This window comes from Strigops habroptila, chromosome 9, assembly GCF_004027225.2.
Source record: "Strigops habroptila isolate Jane chromosome 9, bStrHab1.2.pri, whole genome shotgun sequence".
In the NCBI taxonomy this organism is placed as follows: Eukaryota; Metazoa; Chordata; class Aves; order Psittaciformes; family Psittacidae; genus Strigops; species Strigops habroptila.
This window is the reverse complement of record NC_044285.2, coordinates 16,207,066-16,224,140: the sequence shown is the minus strand read 5'-3', so window position 1 is coordinate 16,224,140 and position 17,075 is coordinate 16,207,066. Positions and strand designations below refer to the sequence as shown.

Here is a 17,075-nt window from a genome sequence, read left to right as displayed (position 1 = left end):
AGACAAAATGCAAACTGAAATTGCCTTAGGCAACATATGAAATACCATTGAAATGACAGCTTGGTTATTAAGAGATGTTTTTTCACATTACAGAACCTTGATATGATCTGATTTGATTCACATTTATCTGCTGGAGGGGTGTGTAACACAGAAAGAACAATCCTGGGAAGACCTGTAATGGACTGCAGCCTTAAACTGTCTATATTAGTAAAACACACAACTGCTATTTCGATCTTTACCTCTCTTGCAGCTTTGGTACAACTGGTAGATATTTTTTAACTCCCCCCTTCCCCCCCCCCCTTTTTTTTTCCCCTGAGCAACTGTGTACACTTAACAGCATAAGAAAGGTTGAAGTGAGGTGAAAAATTGGGGGTACTTTTTGCGTTCCGTATGACAGTACAAAAGTCAAAACTAAAGGAAACGAAAATATAAGACAATAAAAATAGTTTTCAATATTTTGCAGCATTTTTTCCTTAATGCTTGAAACCAAAGGTTTGATTGGTGAGATTATTTTTAACCAAAAAGCTCCCTTCAAATTCATTGGAAAATTTAATCTGTGCTAACTACTGAACAGCTTGTGTTTGTACTTTCCAGCACATTTTTATTAAAAGATTGGTACATCAGAAGGTAGCAGTTTCCAATAAAATACTGTCAGCTTGCTTGAATCAGATACTAACTGTATGCAAAAGTTAGCAAGAAAGCAGATACTTGTGAACCATTGTTGCCTATTTTCTTGAGACCGTATTATACACCAGCTCTATGTTGCTAGGCAATGAAAGCTGAATCACATAGGACAGCTTCATGCCAGAAGAAAACTTGAATTTATTTGAAATTTGGAAAAAAAAAAAGAAAAAAACACCAAAAAAACCAAACCAAAACAAACAAACAAAAAAAAACCCCAAAAAAACCAACCCAAAAAACCCCCCACTATTCTAACTGATTAATTTCTGAGACAAGAACGCTAATACAGCACATGAATCACAAAACTGATGACTTAATGACAACCTAATGATGTTCCAGGAGGATCTCCCTATTGCACTGTGCTTTTGCTGGCTAGGAATTACATTTTTATGCCTCCTCTTCCTATAGAAAAGCCTGTGTAGCTTTTGAGCACTCTAACAACAGAGTAAAAGAATCAGCACAATAATTAAAACCTTTTCATTTCCTGTCTTAAACTTTCAGCATTGTACAACCCTGCTAAGAGAATATGCATACTTCAGTGAAAAATAAAAGGAAGAAGCACAAATCAAGCATTAACAAGCAAGAATAAAGAAAGTAAATCAGATTTCTGGGTGCAGCAAAGCAGAAAGGAACTGCAGATCATGGGACAATAGAGATCATGGGACAACAGACTGAAAATAGTTGAAAGAAAAAGAAATCTTCAGGTCAGAGTTCAGCTGGTCTAAGTCAGCGTAGCCCCAGGGAAGTTACGCTCACTTAGGCCTGGTAGGAATCTGGCAACCTGAAAAAAGAAAGAGAAAAACTTAGGGATAAACAATAAAGACTGGGATTGAGCAGAAAGGTGTAACTCCCTTCTTCTGTGGAGAGGGAAGAAAATTCTTGTCAATGGAGCTGAAACGGTGGGAGAATGGACAACTAAGCAAGAAGACAGAAAGCTGGAAGCCCAAAGCATAGGAAGCAAAACCAGACTGACATAATGGCAGCATTGCCAGGTGGTAAGGAAAGAATTTAGGGAAGAAGTGAAAAATGAAGTAGGAAGAGAAAAATTATGTGCTTTTAGGGTATTGGAATTCCTATTGAAATGACCGCTTCTTGCACATACCCATCAGAAGCACTTTAGTATCGTTCTTGGTTCACTGTCATCTACACATTTATTCCTCTTACACTGCTGAATACCATAAAATAAGGGGTAGGTTAAGATTCCTGGAGTATATTCTGGACCACTGTTATGCTAGACAGACAGATCTTTCTAGGTGTGACGCTCACTTCATCTCCACTGCAAGGTGGAAAAGGTCTTCAGTCAAAAGGCATTCTAGCAGCATCATGAAGGGAGAGTACGGAATGAATACCCTCACTATGATAAAAAAATCCTTTAATGTTTAAAGTACAACTTGTCATCAGCTGAGATCATTCTTGTCAATTCTGCTCGACATCCAAACCAAAGTTATTTAAGGACCACTCTTTACAAGCCTCTACAAGCACACACAATGTGAATACACAGAGTGCTACACAACAAAATGCATTTATATACCATTTGTAGGTATTATGTAAACATACGTACCTAATTTATTATATCCTCTACTATGTGAAGGAAACACCAGATCACAGACTGAAGATATTCTTTAAGTTTGTAACCCAGTGACTGGAACACTCGTCTGGAAAGGACACCTTCTGTTGTGTAAATGATTTGCAGCTAACTTGTTGGGCCAATATTCTATCTACACAAACTTTTAAAATACGAGAGGTTTACAAATGACTGGTACTAGGTTTGTGTGCTTGCCCTCTCTTATTAAGCAAAGGATAATTTCCTAGATTCGGCAACAATAAAGCTGGGTCAGAAACAGTATACCTGGCCTGCAAAATACAAAGGATTTTAAATTTTAATTTTTGTTTCAATGTTACATTGAAACCTGAAGAATCACAGTGCTTATTTGGGATAGGAAACCTACCCTTGTCCAACCAAAACAAGACAGTAACCTGTAATGCAGCTGGCTATGCAGAAGACTAATGATCCTTTTCTCTCTGTTTTTAAATGTAATTGCTACTCTGAAGCTTGAACATGTTCTCCTTATGAAAAGACTGCTAATGGCATAGGGCTGTGAAAATTCCCAGTTCTGAATTCATAGTTCTCATACCAGAAAAGTAGTGAAAAATAGCATCTCAAAGCTAAGTAATGCTCTGGATAGTGGAAACTGAAGATAATAACCATGTAAGGATGGAAAATTTAACATAAATATAGAACAACCTTGTTGATAATCTTGTTAACAAAAATAACATATTCCCAATTGCAAAATCCTGATTACAAATCCCTAATATTATATGTAAACATTTTAAATACAGCAGCTATTCACACTGCATACATCTGCATGCTATATTTACATAAACGCATGCAGATAAAAAAATACACCCATGTAGACACATCTTCTAACGCTACACAAAGACACACAAATAGGCTTATGTTTATAAGCAAAGAGCAGGTATAAATGAGTATACACAGATAAGGACAATATGCCATGTTGGACAATAGCCTGTGTTGTCACTGTAACATACTCACCATTTGCAGAAGATCAGAAGAAACCATCTGCATGCAACACATTGCTGTTGCCAAAGCACAGACAATGGTGGAGATGATATTGAGAGCGCACACACTGAACAACAGGTCCTGTGAAAAAACATTCATCAGAATATCATCTCTTAGGGACACAAAGGACAGGATATATTTTTAGCAATTTCATAATAGACACTATCAACTGCTTTCAATTGATACAGTCTCAATTAACTGTGTAGAACTCGCTCAGCTCGTACTATTTTTTTTAAACCGCCCTGCAAAGAGAATAATTACAGAAACAAACATCTGCCCCTCCCCACTTCTTACAATACATTTAGCATTAGTTATTTCCTCAGAAGTATTGATATTTCAAGTTTTCCAGTTCCCTGAAAGAAAAGACAAATTACTGCTTTCACAATGGACTTCAAGCTACAGTTATCACAAGAAAGATTCTACGAAACAGATTATGATAAAAAACCAACAACAAATGCCCCAAAACATACAGAAATTTTATTGTTTCCGTAGTTGAAATCTACAACTTAGGGTTGTGCATTAAAAAACTCAATGGAGATTCTAGTATTAAATAGGTAATTTTATGCTCTATCACATACTCTATGCATCTGAAACATGTTCAGATACACGAGAAGAGCAGTGATTACATCACACATTTCACCTTGTGTTCATGAAATAAGTGCATATGGTCACATTGTTTTTTTCAAAAAACCAAAACCTTTAAAATAGAATGTAGATTTATGTTTACTAAGTAGAATAAAATCAACATTTGAATTAAAACTGGAACATTTTTATAGCAAAGGTATAATTAGAAAAAAAAAAAGCATCCACCCTTTCACAGAATTTTTATTTTCTTTCCCAAAAGCCAGTGCAAAGGAACACTAATTTAGCATGCAGGCAACATTTCAAAACTACTACAATCCTTCTACAGCAATTGCACAGCTCATGTACGTGTGACAATTATGTGGCTCAGTTAGTATTCTGAACAGCAGTAGAAGTTTTGAGAAAAAGCATCACAGAGAACAGATGAAAACCAAAATAAAAACTGTTAATATACCATCAGCTGAAGCACTCAGTGTACAAAGAATATTCTGCAGAATGAAAGTTTAGAAGAGTATCTCAGTCACTGCCACTACGTTGTTTGCTTTGCTTTTTCCAACAGTACCCACAAAAATGATAGAAAGGTACAGATTTACTCCTGCCACTGTAATTGCATGCACCTCAAGTGCCCTTCATTTGCAGACATGGGAACATGGCAGACATTAAATAGATAACAAATTCTAGTCATTTAGTACCTTACCCTGAGCCAGATTTGCATTTGCTGATCTGGTCACTGGTTTTCTGTCTTCTTGGCTAGCCCATCAGCCAGGGGAATAATGAATCAACAGCATCAACAGCAATGCTGTTGATGGAAGGGCCAATCTCTAACTCACATACAGAAGCTAATACAGAGGACTCACTAAAATACAAGGTCATACAGACCCACTTAGATCATTCAAATGGAGGTAAACAGGCAAGTAAATCCCTAGAGATGCAATTAGTTAACAGTGGCACAAAAAGAGACTAAGATCCTGCATGTTCTGGTTTCCATATGTAAACCTAGGTAAAGAATACCGAGGCAGAGACAAGACCTAGGGTAGAAACAGGATTATTTCCTAGCAGTAGGAAACTCCATTTATTGCTAACTACAGCCCTTTAGAACCAAAAGATTTAGCTAATCATAGAATCATAGAATCGTAAGGGTTGGAAAGGACCTTAAGATCATCTAGTTCCAACCCCCCTGCCATGGGCAGGGAGACCTTGCACTAAACCACGTGGCTCAAGGCTCTGTCCAACCTGGCCTTGAACACCGCCAGGGATGGAGCATCCACAACCTCCCTGGGCAACCCATTCCAGCGCTTCAGCACCCTCACTGTAAAGAACTTCTTCCTTATATCTAATCTAAACTTCCTCTGTTTAAGTTTGAAGCCATTACCCCTTGTCCTACCACTACAGTCCCTAAGGAAGAGTCCCTCCCCAGCATCCTTGTAGACCCCCTTCAGATACTGGAAGGCTGCTATGAGGTCTCCACGCAGCCTTCTCTTCTCCAGGCTGAACAGCCCCAACTTTCTCAGCCTGTCTTCATATGGGAGGTGCTCCAGCCCTCTTATCATCCTCGTGGCCCTCCTCTGGACTCGCTCCAACAGCTCCATGTCCTTTTTATGTTGAGGACACCAGAACTGTACGCAGTACTCCAAGTGGGGTCTCACAAGAGCAGAGTAGAGGGGCAGGATCACCTCCTTCGACCTGCTGGCCACGCTTCTTTTGATGCAGCCCAGGATACGGTTGGCTTTCTGGGCTGCAAGTGCACACTGCCGGCTCATGTTAAGCTTCTCGTCAACCAACACCCCCAAGTCCTTTTCTGCAGGGCTGCTCAGAATCTCTTCTCCGCCCAGCCTGTAGCAGTGCCTGGGGTTGCCCCGACCCAGGTGTAGGACCTTGCACTTGGCTTGGTTAAACTTCATAAGGTTGGCATCGGCCCACCTCACAAGCGTGTCAAGGTCCCTCTGGATGGCATCCCTTCCCTCCAGCGTATCAACCGAACCACACAGCTTGGTGTCGTCGGCAAACTTGCTGAGGGCGCACTCAATCCCACTGTCCATGTCGCCGACAAAGATGTTGAACAGGACCGGTCCCAACACCGATCCCTGAGGGACACCACTCGTTACAGGTTTCCAACTGGACATCGAGCCATTTACCACAACTCTTTGCGTGCGGCCATCGAGCCAGTTTTTTATCCACCGAGTGGTCCATCTACCAAATTGATGTCTCTCCAATTTAGAGACAAGGATGTCGTGCGGGACAGTGTCGAACGCTTTGCACAAGTCCAGGTAGATGACATCAACTGCTCTGCCGCTGTCCATCAGTTCCGTGGCTCCATCATAGAAGGCCACCAAATTGGTCAGGCAGGATTTCCCCTTAGTGAAGCCATGTTGGCTGTCACCAACCACCTCGTTGTTTTTCATGTGCCTTAGCATGTTTTCCAGGAGAAACTGTTCCAAGATTTTGCCAGGCACAGAGGTGAGGCTGACTGGTCTGTAGTTTCCCGGGTCTTCCACCTTCCCCTTCTTGAAAATGGGGGTTATATTACCCTTCTTCCACTCATCAGGAACTTCACCTGACTGACAGGATTTTTCAAATATGATGGACAGTGGTTTAGCAACTTCATTTGCCAGCTCCTTCAGGACCCGTGGATGGATTTCATCAGGTCCCATGGACTTTTGCACATCCAGGTTCTTAAGATGGTATCAAACCTGATTCTCTCCTACAGTGGGCCTAAGGTCTTCATTTTCACAGTCCCTGCATTTGCTTTCCAAGACTTTCGTGGTGTGGTCAGTGCTGGTGAAGACTGAGGAAAAGAAGCCATTAAAAACCTCAGCCTTCTCCAAATCCATGGTAGCCAGTTCTCCTGATAGCTTCCAGAGAGGGCCCACCTTGTCCCTAGTCTGTCTTTTATTTGCTACGTATCTATAGAATCCTTTCCTGTTATCTTTTACATCCCTTGCCAAACTTAATTCTAGCCGGGCCTTAGCTTTCCTAACCTGGTCCCTAGCTTCCCGGGCAATGCTCCTGTATTCTTCCCAGGACGCCTGTCCTCGCTTCCACCTTCTATAAGCTGCTTTTTTCCCCCTCTAAGTTTCCTCAGCAGCTCCTTGTCCATCCATGGAGGTCTCCTGGCCCTCCTGCTCCACTTTCTTCTAGTCGGGATGCAACACTCTTGAGCACGTAGCAGGTGATCCTTGAATATCGACCAGCAGTCTTGGGCCCCCCTGCCCTCTAGGACTGTATCCCATGAAACCTTACTAAGGAGGTTCCTGAAGAGGCCAAAGTCTGCTTTCTTGAAGTCCAGGGCAGTGAGCTTGCTGCACGCTCTTCTCACTGTCCTGAGGATCTCAAACTCAACCATCTCGTGATCACTAGAGCCAAGGCTGCCCTGGAGCGTTACATTTCCAACCAGTCCCTCCCTGTTGGTGAGCACGAGGTCCAGCATGGCACCTGTCCTCGTCGGCTCCTCTACTGCTTGAAAGAGGAAGTTGTCTTCCACACAATCGAGGAACCTCCTGGATTGCTTGTGCCGAGCCGTACCGTCCCTCCAACAGATGTCAGGATAGTTGAAGTCCCCCATGAGGACCAGGGCCTGTGAGCGTGAGGCTGCTCCTATCTCTCTGTAGAGCACTTCATCCAGAGAGTCCTCTTGATCAGGTGGCCTGTAACAGATCCCCACCCTAATGTCCCCTGTTGCTGTTTTCCCTTTGATCCTGACCCACAAACACTCTGTTACCTCATCACCCGTCCCCAGACAGAGTTCCATACTCCAAGTGGGGTCTCATGAGAGCAGAGCAGAAGGGCAGGATCACCTCCTTCGACCCGCTAGTCATGCTTCTTTTGATGCAGCCCAAATGTAACCTCATAACCAAATGCAACTCTGTTCCTTAAATAACTGCTAACAAAATAGCTATCTATACAAATAAAGATATTGAGTGTGCAACATAAAACCATTTTCATGCATAAACGTGCTAAATTCTGCTGGATGAAGATTTTTTTTCATGTAAGAGTGTACGAACACTGAGAACACAAGCTACTCCTCCTCTCATCACACACTTCTGTCTTGCTAAGAGGTCACTACTTAAAACCAAAATAAACTATTAATTCTTCTCATAACACACCTTTAGGGTCAGCCTCACAACATTACACTCCTGCAGAGGGTTCAGTTTCAGCGTTTCTCCCAAGTTACTGCAGCCTGATGTTTGATGCTGCATTTCACAGCAAACACAGACACCATCACTGTCAAATTTAATCTGTGGAAGAAGGGGGGGAAAAAAAAAAAAAAAAAAAAAGAGTCAGAGAAAGTATAAATCACCAGAAATACACTTAAGACTCTTCCCAAAAATTATATTTATAGTTGAGACAATAGTGACTACTAAATGCAAAATTCAAATCTCCATGCAGAATCCCCTGAAGCAGAATGCCTTCCATTGACTAATATAAGCTATAAAACCAGGTAAATATAGAAAGAGGATACAATACCGAAGAGTGTTACCTTTTATCCATCTTTCTGAAAAAAATTTATTTTCCAAGGGCAGATGAAACCAGGGTAACTCAACTGAATAAACATCAAATCATACCCAATGGGGAAAGACAAGAAGTAATAGAAAAAAGGGCAGAAAATACATGAAGCAGTCATGATCACAAATACTTACAAATACATGACAAAAAATTACAAAAGAAACCACGACACGTATTTGAGAAAAGAAAATACAGCATGAAGAAAAAGTGCAGGAAGTAAGAGGTACCTTTCATCTCATACATATTTTTACTTTGGTGAAGGTTTGCTCTCTCTTTTCCTATGTTCAGTTTGTCTTGAATACAATAAGCATTCAATGTTTTCACATATTAAAAAGCATTACACATTCTCTTCTTCGAAAACTTACATTAAAGCATGCCTTCCTAAGAATACCGAACCCTGATCATTCTCAAAAAGTAAAGTACCTATGAGTGATTCTAAAATAATCCCATTCAGCTCAAAATATTCATTATACTGATTCTGACTTCCTCATTTAAAACCCCCACCAACAAACCAACCCTCCAAAACAATACCCACAGAAATGTTTGTTTTTCCACTTCCTTCCAATAAAGACTTTTTCTTAAGCAAAAATTTAACCCTGTACACGTTTTTACCTAGATTGTTAATGTGAACTGTCATTGCTTTAAATTTTCTCAATCAGGTATTCCTATGTTTTTTCCATTCCCATTTTTGCAGGTTATTTAAAGGGCTAACAATGGGATACAATACTTTACTTCTCCAGGTCACTGGCTGCAATTCAATCTGGGTTAGTAATAGAAAAGTAATTAGTATCACACGTGAGTTCCTTGAACTATGATTTTAAAAATACCAGATCCCAGGTTTCTGTATTCCAATAGTCAGTATTAGGAATGACATTCATGAGAAACTTCCCTGGCTTTCCATGTGAAGAATAAAAGGTTTAATGTACCATTCAGACATACTCCAACTAAAGATGGAAACAGAGTGGCTTGATGGTGAGAGCTCTGAATCACCATGTTACTTACTCTTTTACATTAAAAAAAATTCCAGGTACAAATCCACAAAAAAGCTACTTTAATTCAAATTCTTTCCTAAGATGTCGCCAATTTCCTGAACAAAAATAGATTGTAGCACTCCTTGTAAAATTACCTTGCATAGCCTTATACATAGAATAATTTCAACAGATTATTTTCTTACTGCTGAAGACCTTGAAGAATGTTTAAATTGTTCATACAATCCTAACAGCTATATATCTGAATACACCTAATTTTTAGTATCACCCATATCGGACTTATCTGGTACTCTCTGCTTACATGCCAGCGTCCAGAACAGCGGCTGGAAGAACAGAAATAAGACTCCATTAAAAAAAAAATATAATAAACTTCATGAGATGAGATGCAGATGAATGAATGCTTGCCATGACGAAGGCATGCTTAGGGCAGGATGCTATCTCAGTAGGTTTCAATTCTTGAGACTCCAGACTGCCCTCTAGCCAGTACAATTTGTAAAAGGCTTTAAAAAAATCTGGGTCTGTAAATTACACCATTTCCCATATACCCAAAGGCAGCACTGGAGATAATTGTCTACAGCAACTCATAGAGACTGGTCCTACCCTAAGCCATAGACACTGTAAAAGAAATAAAGAAAAAAAAAATAGTTTGAGCACCTTTATAATAGTCGCATTGTTTATTTCTAATTACCATGCAACTTAGTTCACAAGGCTGGTGTAACAATTTCAGACAATTGGGGTTTTTTCAATTCCTGTAATCTTTTAATACTCTCTTTTAAAAAGTGAAAGATCAGACTAAGCCCAACTACATGGTTTATGATCAGATAACCTCAGCTCTTCAAATCAATGGAAAATACAAACCACTAAATGCTACTGGGGAGGTCTTGCTCCTGACCCTCTCTGGGAATGGCTTCAACTGTTCAATAAATGCTACAGACAAAGTTCAAAAGTTACACTTTGAATTTAGAGATGTGTTAAATTCAGTGGCCAAATGCTACAGCACACCTGCTATACTAGCACCAGGCATACAGTAAATCAATGTAGTCTTTAGCTGCTAAAAAGTTTCTATAATGAGAGACTTCATATTTCTACTGCAAGTTCATTTATTCCTCTGATTTATGCTGCCCCAGTTCAGTGAAAGATAGACACTGACTCATGATGGCATTTCTAATATGAAATACAGATCCTGAGTCTACTTTTATCTCACATAATGAACAGGTGTCACAAAAGTAAGGCTGCAAAGGCCTGGTCAAGATTCCCTATCTATGACAGATTCTCGATTAATTCTGAAAGATGTTCCGTAACTTTGTTCTGCTCAATAACTCTCCCTTTAATTCAATTCTTAAAAATAGTTAAGAGAGAATTGTTTACATGAAAGTTCCTGAAGAACATCGGAACATCTTAACAATCACAGCATATTCAAAAGCACCTAAGATTTGCAACCAGACTGCAAAATAAAACTCTATTTTAATCTTAGGCATATGTTTTTGGAGAGCTTTTAACAATTTGCCCTATTGTGCACCTCTTCCTCCAGATATTTGTGAAGTGACATCCTTGCTAACATGCTTTTGTAGCGGGGAGCAACACAAAAGACTGAGCGTGTCATTACATTTGTGCTTTCAACAATACAGCAGATGAAAGCAGTTTTGAGCCCTCATGCTCTAGAATGCTCAACTCCTGCCCTACTGCTGTCTCACACTTGTGCAGATAGGGTCAAGAATTCATGCAGCTATCCTGTGACCTAAACAGCGTCAAAACTACCTTTTCTTTTTTTTGTGAGTAGTTTATTTTTAGTCTAGATCAGACCTCAAATGTCATTCACTGTGTGGCTTCATAAATACAGAGAGAAGAATAAACAATAGAGCTACACTGGCACTGGGAAAGGAGCTGGGATTACTCCTTCCAGCTGCAGGGCTGATATTTACCAGTCTCAGATACAATTAATTTAGCAGTGCCTCCAAAACTGTTCTTTCTCCTCTTTCTGCTGTGTTTACATCTTCTTGGTTGGCAGAGCTCAAGAGTAAAGCATCACTCATTTCACCCCCTGCACATACTCCCCACCATCCTATATGTACATATTTGCATTCCACTTTGTGATTCTTATTTATGCTATTAAGAACAGTCAGTAACCACAGTGTAGTTTGTGAACTTTCATATTTATGACAGTTGCACAGTACTTCCCTCATTTTGATTTCAAACATCAGCCTGAGTTGCCTATATGCATAAATTGCCTTTAAAGTTCATTCTGTCTTGCCAAAAATCAGTATTGTTACTTCAAAAGTGATAAAAACCATTAAAATCTGCCTTTATGTAGCAAAGGATCAAAAACGTAAAGGATCCTCCAACAAAGGACAAAGAGACTTTCAGACTTACTAAAAATACATACATGCACACACACACAGGCCCCTATGTTACAATAAAGTAACAAAAATGTGCACAGACCAGACTTTTTTCACTTGTTTAAATTCACCAAATTCTGTCTAGGTATTAAAGGTCTTAGCAAAGAAGAAATGACTGCTGAGTGCACACACATTCTCACTAAAAAGGGTAAGTTACGGATGAAGTAACAGTGTTACTTCACATTCTACCCTTTCCATATTAAAGATACAAAACTTCTAGCAAGAATAGTTGGAGATTTTTCTTCTCTTAAATCAACCTTCAGTTGAAAACAAGGCAGTGAAGTACAAGAAAACCTCACTGATACGTTTATGGGGAGGAACTTCAGTCAATTATAGCAGCTTACACAAAGAGAAAGAGCAGGAGGATCCAGTACGGAATAAAGTTGAGTGGTAGGGAAATAGCAAGAGAAAAAACTGGCAGGTGAATAAGAATTTGAAAAGTACACATATTTTCATGGAATTTTAAAAACTTTTTCAATATGCACAGAACTGAATGCAGCTGCAGCACAAAATGGAATACAAAAGAAACCTCAGTTCTGGAATGGGGCTATGCCATTCATCTCTGTGTGATAGACTACTTTTCTGAATAAGCAGCTGTAAATTTGACTAAAACTAGAACATTTATTTTTAAATTAATAAGTGACATACAATAAGACAGGTACACCCAGTAAAGACAAATAAAGATTAAGAAATAAGACATCACTAAAAAAATCCTGTCTTGTGTATAGAATATAAACTATACAAATTGCTCTATCCACGTTAACCAAAATCTTTAGAGATTAATTTTTTCAGAAAGAAATTTGTAAGACCAAACCGTCTCTCATACCACATTCATTAACAGCTTGAGCATGTAACTGCTCTATACACACCCTATTCTCATGGACTGAAAGCAGCATCTTGAGGTTTTGGCAGCTGGATCTACAGCTAACCATGGGGAAAAAAGTCCAATTAAATTTTCATAACAAGCCATTAACACTACTAGTGTTTTTTTGTTCCTCAGTGTTGTATATCGCTAAACTGCACAGGATAAAGAGCACAGATACTAAATTCACGAATTACACATTCAAAATCCTAACATATGGTGAGTACATATTAACACGAAAATGTATTATGGAATCTACAATAAATCCCCAGTGTTTAAGGCAAAATAAGACCCTTGTGTCTCATTCTTTTTCTTCAAACAACTACTCTACATGTAGAGCGCTTCTGAATTTAAACTCCGCAATACAGTAGATACTGTTATCACTTTTAAAGCCGTACATTCAGCATTAATGAGTTTGGCAGAAATACTACAAGTAAAGCAATTTATTTTGAATTTGACTTTTGTACTGTACTGTGCTTGGAAATTTACTAGTATATTTTTGTCTGGTACTGTTATATGGAAAGTCAACTACATCTCAAGCTGCCTGTCAACAAAAGCTGGATTTTGACTCCTAGACCTGCATGCCTGTAAATTTGTAACGTAGAAAGGCAATCAAAGGATTTAGAGCTCTCTATACACTCAGTCCCATAGCACACACATCTACAACACTAAAGTGAGCCATCTGGGGCATTAACATGAAATATAAGTTTAGAAACTGGCATTTTTCCTTTCTGAGTGAAAAACAGTAATAAAATAACCGAATACATTCAACATGATATGAAATTCTGAGTCAAATTCTGTGCTTAATCACAAGGCAGTGTTGTTCACTACAGTACAATCTCTCCCTGTTCTTCTACAGGAACAGAACTCTAGAATTTCATATACATGAGCACTTCAATATAGCAATGTAACACATTCACGTGCAAGCCCCTAGCCTGACTGAAATGCGATTTTGAGTAAGCAAAATCTAAAATGTAAGATCTGGACAGAAGAAACTGTTGTTTTGTTCCTGTGTTTGTTTGGGGTTTTTTGTTTGTTTTGTTTGGTGGGTTTTTTTGTTTTGTTTTTTCTTTTTGGAGTTTTTTTTTTATTTTTTTATTATGGTCTGGCAGAGAGCCACAATGAAATCAAACCGCCCTCAGCTAGAAAAATCACACAGTGGCAAGGCAACTTAGTATCTCACCATGTTCTGAAAATTGAAACTTGTAGTTCGAAAACTTGTTTCATTTTCTTTTGCCAACTCAGCGTTTCACTAGGCCAGAGGAAAATTTGCACATTCCGTCTGTAGCAGGAACAAAAAGCTCAGGAAAGTACTAATGAAATCTAACTGTTGCCTTTTAATTCACTAGCCAAGTACACTGGCTTTAAAGGAAAAATGGAAAACATTTGCAAGATTACTAAGTGGCGATCTTCATTAACCTGGAAAAAAAGCAATGGTATCCTTTGAATTCTGCCACAAGAAAACAAATGGGGAAAGCACCTCCTCAAGAAGCTCCTATGTGCCCACCCACCAAACCTCTTAATCCCAAAATGCCTACCCCAAGGCCAAAGACTACTTTTACCTGCGAACCCTCTGCCTAGCCACTGAAAGCATTCTCATGATACCACACCCTTGTCTCACTGTTGATTAGAGCAAGACTGGAGAAGGCAAGATAATAGAGGGAAGAAGAGGAGCAAATACCCAGTTAAAGAACCCAAGGCTATTTTAAAGTTCAGATCAAATGAAGTCCCATGAAAATCACTGAAGTTAGGAGATTTTGGAACAACATAAATTTCCAAGCAGAAAACACCCCAAACAATTGAAACACAACTTCTTCGAAGAGCTGATGGGGGGAAAGGGAATTCTTCCTGAACCAGCACTTTTTTTTTTTTTTCTTTTCTAAATGTCACTTTATCCAAAATTAATGTATTCCTTTTATTTTTCGTCAGTGGTCAGAGAATTTAACTTCACAGCTCTGTCACTGCTTACTTCTGCAGCAGTAGTTTTCCTATTAGAGGTGGTGAGTCTGACTAAAATTGAAGAAGAGACATGGGGTTCATCACCAGAAGAGAGGTCACTGAAGATAACATTTAAAAGACTAAAAAGACTTTCTGTTGAGTTGGGTCTTTTTCTTGGTAGTGAACATCTAATTACTGGCTACAGTCAGTGCTTTCTTTGTCTACCAATGTGCTAATGAAGCAGAACCTTTCTTATATCAACTTTCTGTCCCTGTGTCCTGGGTGCAGCTATAACAGTTGTTTTTCTCCTCCTTAGTAGCTGGTGCAGTGCTGTGTTTTCAACTTTAGCCTGAGAATAGTGCTGATAACACACTGATGTTTTCAGTTGTTGGTAAGTAATGCTTACTCTGATCAAGGACTTTTCAGTCTCCTGCTCTGAGCGGAAGGAAGCAAAGACAGGACACCTGACCCAAACTAGCCAAAGGGGTATTCCATACCACAGCACGTCATGCCCAGTATATAAACTGGGAGGAGTTACCTGGAAGGCCCAAGATTGCTGCTTGGGTCGGACTGGGTATCGGTTGGCAGGTGGTGAGCAATTACATTGTGCATCACTTGTGTTTATTGTTTATTTTTCCCCTTTTAGTTCTATATTCTCTCCCCTTGTTATTTCCCTTACCATTATTATTATTATTGGTGGTAGTACCAGCGGGTTTGTATTATACCTTAGTTACTGGACTGTTCTTATCTCAGCCTGTGGGGTTTACATTCTTTCAATTCTCCTCCCCATCCCACCAAGACCGGGGCGGGGGGTGTGTGAAGAAGGTGGGGAGTGAGCGGCTGTGTGGTTCTGAGTTACCGGCTGGGCTTAAACCACGACGCCCCCCCAATGCCACTTCATTGATTCTCATTAATTTGATTTTCTTCTTTTTGTCCTACAGCTCTATTATAGCTTGTATTAGGAGAAAATGCTCCCTTTGATTAGTCTGAGTATTTCCACTTGCTGCAAAGGCCTATGAGGAATCCTAACAGGCACATTATCACAATACATCCCAGAACAGAGATCACATCAGACAGGTGGTATTATTAAATGATAAATGCTGTCAATGTGTGTAAACATAGACTCCATAAAGCACATACATAATCACAGTTATCAGTAGTCTGAGTAAGCAACTCAGACTTTTAGGCTTAGGGATTTTTCAGCAGGCTTTGCTGAGTAGCCCTGTTTTCTTATGGCTGTCTAAAAGCAACTAGAAAAGCAGACATACACACACAGCAATACCCATGCACGCACTAAGCTGCGACAGCACCAATGGCACTGTTGTTACTACATGCATTCTTCTCCATTTGGGACAGAATTTGCTGTTTAAATTCTATTCACACGGCTTACTGGACATCTGTCAAAACCATGTCAGTATTAACAACGGTTACTACTGAGTCAGGGGTGAAAGACTGAACATAAAAGTACAAACAGATGCCCTCAGACATATATACATATATACACACATTTTTTTCATTTGTTACTATAGTTCATTAAATCTCAAAACCAGTAAGTAGTTAAGAACATGCTGGTTCTGAAATAATTTGTGTCAGAGTACAGAAATTCTAGGGGATTTTGCCAACTAATCAAACAATGAGCCATTGAGCAAGAAAGATGTAAATTCACATTTCCAAAATTACAGTGTTCCTTCCTTTATTTTTCTTTAGGGTTTTAATACTATCCTACATGAGAGATGTGGCAAGATGGTATTGCTTGAGAATATGGAACATGATACATCAACCAGCAGAGAATGATGTCTAGATATAACCCTAAGACATTTATTACAATGACACGCCAGGTCAAAGTACTATGCACTGTTTGAAAATTATAGCAGATAGGTCACATAATACAGTTATGTAGTTGCATTATACAGTTAGGGAAGTATTCATTTTGAAAGACTATTCTTTCTTCCATGCAGATACAAAGCCATTTCTGTAAATCTTCATGGAAGTTCTGATATAAACACAGCCCCTCAAAGTAACTTCTAAACAGTCCTAATATCAAAGCAAGGATCTCAAATTAGTAAGACTCACTTCAAAAATCTTCCACAAAAAATACTTTTGATACTTTGGGGGGGGGGGGACACCAAAACCCACCAAAACACCCCCAACAAACCCCACAAAAATAAAGCTAGTTTCCCATAGCACTCCAAAGTACAGCATGATGCATCTTATAACAGCTCCAGGATCCACCAGTTGATTTTTCTAGCTCTGCAACACAATGCCTACTTCCCCATCAAAATGAGAGCCAAGAACTTTATCAAGAGTTTCCCAGATGAAATACTTTATAGGGAAAACCCTCCCTTCCTCTCTTTGGGTCACTGCTGGTTTTCCACTATCCGGCTCCATCTATCTGATTCTATAAAGCCTTTACCCAATCACACCTCGGAATCACAAGCACTGTAGAAAGCTTAGCAGAATACCTAAGCTTTTCCAGACTACCTAACTGATGGAGCTGCAGATACACCCTTCTGAAACAGGATGAGTGATAGGAAAACTAAACA

At 39.4% G+C, this 17,075-nt stretch overlaps 1 protein-coding gene across 8 annotated transcripts in view; it reads right to left on the bottom strand.

Annotated features, from left to right (window-relative positions):
• Window positions 1-17,075, bottom strand: part of FAM189A1 (family with sequence similarity 189 member A1) — a 102,271-nt gene that overhangs the window by 23,014 nt on the left and 62,182 nt on the right. For all 8 annotated transcript variants that reach the window (XM_030497975.2, XM_030497976.2, XM_030497978.2 and 5 more), the window contains 2 exons: window positions 7,948-8,079; window positions 3,236-3,343 (listed from right to left, as the gene is read on the bottom strand). In XM_030497975.2, coding sequence (XP_030353835.1) covers window positions 3,236-3,343; window positions 7,948-8,079 — 240 coding nt within the window. The remainder of the gene's footprint in view (window positions 1-3,235; window positions 3,344-7,947; window positions 8,080-17,075) is intronic.